The sequence below is a fragment of the Carassius carassius genome, chromosome 19 (genome assembly GCF_963082965.1).
Source record: "Carassius carassius chromosome 19, fCarCar2.1, whole genome shotgun sequence".
Lineage (NCBI taxonomy): Eukaryota > Metazoa > Chordata > Actinopteri > Cypriniformes > Cyprinidae > Carassius > Carassius carassius.
This window is the reverse complement of record NC_081773.1, coordinates 29,872,341-29,879,266: the sequence shown is the minus strand read 5'-3', so window position 1 is coordinate 29,879,266 and position 6,926 is coordinate 29,872,341. Positions and strand designations below refer to the sequence as shown.

Below are 6,926 nucleotides of genomic sequence, written 5' to 3'. Positions count from 1 at the left end.
TATGCTCCAGGTACGGTTTCTCTACGTTTCCAATGGCATACCAGATGCAGGCCAGCCAATGGGCAATCAGAGCAAATATGCACATGAGGAGCATCAGAACCGCTGCGCCGTATTCAGAGTAACGGTCCAGCTTCCTGGCAACACGAACCAGTCGAAGGAGCCTCGCTGTCTTCAACAGGCCAATCAGAGTTGTCGTCTTGGGAAAGAGAGAAGGTGTGCATTACTTACATTGAGAACAGATTGGATTTTACCAAGTACGACTGGCTAATACTCATTTGACTCATTCAGGCTGATTTTGATTCTCTTTTGCTCACTCACAGACTTCAAAACCGAGTGAACTGCACTTAAAGACCCAAAACAAAGGCTGACCCAGAATTTAGGTGCAACTCAATCAAATCTGCATAAAACGACCCGATTCTCTAATAAGCGGGGGAATAAAAATGAATATTACACACAAAAAAAACACATTTATATGGAAGCCTGTTTCCGCCACTGAAAAAAAGGATATCACGACTTGCATTTGTTTTCATCTCACAATTTATGACTTTTTTAACTTGCAATTGCATGTTGTAAGTTAAACGTCAAATTTCAAAAAATTTCAAAAGTCAGAATTTTGAGTTTATTGCTTGCCGTTCCGACTTTATTTGTCAAAATTGCGACTTTGTCTCGCAACTGAGAGTTTATATCTCACAATTATGACTTTTTGACTCGCAATTGCGAGTTTGTATCATGCAATTCTGAAAAAAAAGTCAGAAATGTGAGTTTATATCATACAATTATGAGGAAGAAAAATTGTGAGATAAAATGTCGCAATTACCTCTTTTATTTTTGATTCAGTGGAGGAAACGGGCTTCCATATAAAAGGGACAACTATCTTACATTGCAATTGACTAAGAGAGAAAAAAAATTCATCCAGAATGACAAACAAAATAGAAATGTCAATGATCAATATACCTGTTTAATACAATGACAAAATATGAAAACAGTTTCATCTAATTAAAAAAAACAACAACAACTGGCTATTTATATATAAAAAAATGCAATTACTGATTACTGACAGTGGAAAGTAAATAAAAATGCAAAGAACACAAAATAAATAAATAGGTCAGTTTTGAATCAGATTTCAAATAAATATTTGATGATTATTTTGCCTTTTTGCACTGCATTATGGGATGGGATTTTTTTCTACAAAGGATAAATGCAGTATTTTTTTTTTAATTGGACATATTCTTACTGCAAACAAAAATAAATATACTTTGTATAATTTATATAACACAGAGAATTGCTACCTACAAAGAGTGTTCCAAATCAGTCACTCCATTTCAGGTTCCATTCAAACTACTACCTATGTAGTCAGCTCTCTAGGTTCTGGAACACAGCCATGGTATTTTATACCTTATATAATTATCCATAGTTAAGTGTATCAGAAGAGCTGGAACACATTGTGTCCTAATATACCCAAAGCTCAGATCTGTCATGTCTGTGCGTGCCTGCCACATTAATTAATATTTTGATAATCGTGTTTAATTTTAGCCCATTACACACGGCTGTGCCTGCTAACACCAGAGATCCATCTCATCAAAATTTCGCACCGCGAGGATAAAATAAACACCAGAAATGTGAGACACGGCTAATGAGTTTTGGAATACTCTATCTCACCCAGCTCTCACGCTACCAAACTGATGAGAAAAGAGATAAATCCTCATTTGCAGGTGAAATCAGTTCACTATATGAAGACAAGGTCCCTGCAAGCTGACAGCGGGCACCATCTCATTCGAAACGGCTCTTCAACATCTTACCTCGTCCCCTGGTGGGAGAACATTTGTTTAGCTGGCAATTATTCAGTGGCCTCACAAAGAGAGGTTGGGACCCGCGCTGGGTATTTTTAGAATATGTCTTAATAGATGTGTCTGACAGCAATGCTTAGCATGCATACTAGCGCTGACAGCGTGCTAGCGAGCTAGCATGTGGAGCAAAGCACGTGGCTTTTTTGAGAAGTGCAGACACAGGCCCTGCTGCATCTGTCATGAACAGCCCATTAAAAACTGATTAGCAGTGAATCACGCTTTTGAGTTATAGCTGGACATTGTGAGGATGGACACTCAATTATACTGACGGTTCATTAAGCTTGACCTCAAATTACTGGCCTATACTTTCAATTCCAGCATTTGAGTAGATGAGTAAAGTGTGAACACAAAATTTGATATTGGTTGACAAAGCCTTGTCTGCAAGTTTAAGATGAGTTTAAAAGCTTGAGAAGCCCGTATTTATAATACATTATAAAGGTATTCTTAAGGCATTATAATAAATGCATAATGCATTATAAAAAACCTTATAATATGTTGTATCATCTCATGAATATTCATAAGAACAGTTTTAATATATTATAATGTTAACTTATTTGTGGTTGTAGCTTTTTAGAGTATGATGATTTACAACACAATGAACACATTGCATCCACTTTTACAATGGATTATATTTCTCATAGTTATAATGTATTATAAGTCTCATATCTTTAAATATTTCTGATGCCACTTTACTTAAAGCGGTCAAAGATCACTTATAAGTAGTAATGATAATAATAATAACAACTTTTTTTTTCCAGCCATAAGATCACATAACAGATCAGATGAATGTGTAATATGACACATTTGCTTTGAACTATTTTTATTGTAATATCAGTTTCATTATTTTGGTGGTATCCTTTAGACATCTTCTAATAAGTAACTCGTCAACTACATATCAACTACTGGACATTAGAGTATTAGTATGTCTGTATGGAAGTAAAATGATGACTTATGTCTTTGAAACAAAAAAGCATGCTGAATAGCACTAACTGAAAAATAATGCATTGCATTAACAGTACTTGCATTTTAATGCCTTGTATTTCCAGGGCTTTCATTGTTAGGTCCTGAAATTTTATATAGTTGTTCATTTAAGCTGTGAATATTTCAATTGAAAATATTTCACACCCCTTTTCATAATTAAAAAATCAATAATTCATATTCACGTTCCAGAATTCACTTCCAAAATATTAAATCGGTTAAAAAAATACGATGTATAATATTCGACAGGCAAATTTCGGTCCATTTTATTTCACTTTCCAAATTCGCTTCCACAAATTCAGTGGTTAAAATTCGGCAGATAATTCACCCTTTCACATCCGGGAGCTGCAGGAATAGCAGTAGAGCACAGAGGCATGATCTCCAACTGCTGTCAGTCGCTCCCCAGCAGGTGGTGCAAGCGGCTGTTATATAAGGCCAAAGCAACAGGTGGATTAAGTAATACAGTTACAAAAACTGATCTGCAGAAATTAAGCAAGCGCTAAGTAGAAGTTTTGATTATCGGGGCATGTGGAAAAGCTGATTGTGCATATGTTTATTTGAACCTCTTTGCTGTTACCAAGTAAGCAGCATTCAAAGGAGATTATAATGGTGTTTTACCCAACGCTGAATTACAGAACTAACATTACATCTAAGGAAGACACATATTGCTTTCGGTTGTTTAGTTTCCGTAACTTTGTGTCATGGCTTTTGCGTGCTGAGCTGTAATACTGGGGATCCCCTCACGTCACACTCCAGGATTCTCCAATGACGAGTAATGCTTCTCAGTCAAATAATACTGTGATATAAGACCTCAGATCTCAGAATACATTTTATTGATGATTATGCTAACTATATACAGGCAAGCAAATGGGGTCAAAAAGAATCCAATGCGCTGCATTTTCTTTATAATTGATTTCCATTACCGCTGATCTATAAAGTCCAGTCACACAAAGATATCAATACCATGATTAGTTTTAACAATATGCAACCAATTTATATTAACATAAAAAAAAATGAGTTAAAAACAATCTAGGTATATTCTGAAAATTTAAACTGAAGAAATTATTGACGTGCTACCGCACCCAAGGGACCGTCTGACAATTCCACTGACTGGGTTAAAAGGTCCAATGTGTTTTAATTAAAATTTTAAATAACACAGTCAAATTCTTAATCTTGTATTTCTCATAGTGATTTTCTACAGGTGAGATTTTGCCAATACCTCCCTTCATATATTTACAGTATACAATTATTTACATATTAAAGATCCCTGGAAAGAGTTTTCATGTTCCAACAGTTGTAGTACATTGCTAGATACAAGACTGACTTACTAGGGATGGGCGTTTTCCACAAATATCACATTCGAATATTTGAGCTCACAAAAAAAGAATATTCGAATATTTGTTTATTTAAATTAAGTTTAATGAGTCAGACGTTATTTTTCAGCAACATTTGTTTTCGTCATTTTGAACAAGCTTACACACAATAAGCTTGAACATTACACATTGTGTTTTGTAGCTGAAAACCTTTAACAATGCGTGCAAACAAATAAAATACAGGGTAAAGCAGCCTGCAGCAATTATATTGTACACTTAACTTTTAAACTGTCAGCAAATCTTTTTTGCTTTTTTTTATTGTTTTACATGTTCTTGTTAAGAAACACGGGCATGTAAACATGATCGGGGGAAAGTCGGCTCCTTAGTCTGTTAACAATAGGGCCGGCCGTGGAGAAAACGCGCTCTAACGGCACAGACGTTGGCGGGACTCACAATAACGGTGTGCTAAGCGAATATGTTTTGTGAAGCGCTTCGTGTTTTCGTTTCACCACTGAATGGGATCCTCATCTGGTGGAATACATGGCTCCAGCAAGAACTGTTCCCACTCGTCTCGGCTGGACTCTCTGTAATCATCGCTGAAGAACTGGCTCAGCCTTTTCCGACGAGTGGGCATTGCATCTTCTTCATCGTGGCGGCTGCATCCGCACCACTCGCATCAAGGAAAATGTTCTGATAATGTTAAAAAAAAGTGTTTTTTTCTTACTTCTCTCATGTTTTCATCGAGAAACCTGAGATGTTTGTGCCGAGGGTCTAGGGCAGACGCAAGAAGAGGAGTTTTCACTGCATTCTCCAAGTTAGCGGTGTTTATTCGTTGCTTGAGAGATGCCGCAACAATGTTCTTGAATTCGGTCACTTTCTGTGATTCTCCACGGCATATTTGAAGTAGAAGACCGCAGTTCTTAGGGGGCGTTCACATATCGCGTCTTTTGCATGCTCAATTTCGTTATTTCCAATGTAGGCGCGTAGTATGCGCGCTCATAATGGAAGCGACGCGCCCGTTTTTTCCAGGCGCATCCGCACTGCATCGAGTTAAAAACATCTCAACTTTCAGAATGCCACAAGTGCACCGCAGGTCATGTGACAAGAACTAAACATTCAGCTTCATCCTTTCCCTGAACGTTGAAAGCTCAGCCAAGATGAAGGAACAGCTGATCATAGCTGTATATGGATTGCCACTGTGAAATAAATTTAGTATCAGAGCTACTGAAACCGATTTTTTTTGTGCTGCAAATCCATTTATCCTTTGCTAAAATTTCCGCGTCTTCATGGAGAGAGCGCGTCATTGTTGCTTAGCCTCAGGAGAGCTTCTGCCCGAGCGCTCTGGAAAAAAGGAGAAAGCGGCGCGCATAGCCTTTTCCACGCGTTATTAGGCGCGATATGTGAATGGCCCCTTATTCATTCATTAATTATTTTTTAAATAAATTAAATAAATTATTTTATATATATAACATGCACTTTTTCTTGTTCCGTAACTTGCGTTCATATCCTCATCTGTCTGTATATAGTTTGCATCATCAGTCAGATGTGAGTTTTGTCTTTTAATCGCTGTCACTGTTAGTGCGCTGAGCCACGTAATGTGTTTTCTTTTCTTTAACAGATTTCTGAGGGAAACCGCCTGAAACCTTGAGCGTTCGTTCATATTTTACATCTGCTTAACTGTCTATATAGTTTGCATAATCATCAACAAAATGTATTCTGAGATCTGAGGTCTTATATCACAGTATTATTTGACTGAGAAGCATTACTCGTCATTGGAGAATCCTGGAGTGTGACGTGAGGGGATCCCCAGTATTACAGCTCAGCACGCAAAAGCCATGACACAAAGTTACGGAAACTAAACAACCGAAAGCTATATGTGTCTTCCTTAGATGTAATGTTAGTTCTGTAATTCAGCGTTGGGTAAAACACCATTATAATCTCCTTTGAATGCTGCTTACTTGGTAACAGCAAAGAGGTTGAAATAAACATATGCACAATCAGCTTTTCCACATGCCCCGATAATCAAAACTTCTACTTAGCGCTTGCTTAATTTCTGCAGATCAGTTTTTGTAACTGTATTACTTAATCCACCTGTTGCTTTGGCCTTATATAACAGCCGCTTGCACCACCTGTTGGTTAGCGACTGACAGTAGATAGAGATCATGCCTCTGTGCTCTACTGCTATTCCTGCAGCTCCCGGATGTGAAAGGGTGAATTATCTGCCGAATTTTAACCACTGAATTTGTGGAAGCGAATTTGGAAAGTGAAATAAAATGGACCGAAATTTGTCTGTCGAATATTATATCGTATTTTTTAACCGATTTAATATTTTGGAAGTGAATTCTGGAACGTGAATATGAATTATTGATTTTTTAATTATGAAAAAGTGTGTGAAATATTTTTAATTGAAATATTCACAGCTTAAACGAACAACTATATTAAATTTCAGGACCTAAAGATGCAAGCCCTGGAAATACAAGGCATTAAAATGCAAGTACTGTTAATTCAATGCATTATTTTGTCAGATAGTGCTATTCAGCATGCTTTTTTGTTTCAAAGACATAAGTCATTATTTTACTTCCATATGTCTGCTACTGTAAATGTATGTTAACACTTTATACTGATGGTCAACCAACAGATAACTGACTGTAAGTGTCTTTTCAAGTACGTCATCTTATTCTACCATACTAGATTCACCCATTCTTGAGCATGCTGATACTCCAATGACAGTTATTTGGCATGTAGTTGCAAAGTTGCTTATAGTTGATTGATTAAATCAACATAAAAC

General features: G+C 36.8%; 1 protein-coding gene across 1 annotated transcript in view; it reads right to left on the bottom strand.

The window, feature by feature from the left end:
* The window catches only part of LOC132095552 (potassium voltage-gated channel subfamily H member 7-like), a 91,591-nt gene that overhangs the window by 26,539 nt on the left and 58,126 nt on the right, over positions 1–6,926 (bottom strand). Inside the window, exon 7 of the mRNA XM_059500662.1 lies at positions 1–196. This exon is cut by the window's left edge and continues 204 nt beyond it. Within this exon, the coding sequence (XP_059356645.1) occupies positions 1–196 (196 nt within the window). The remainder of the gene's footprint in view (positions 197–6,926) is intronic.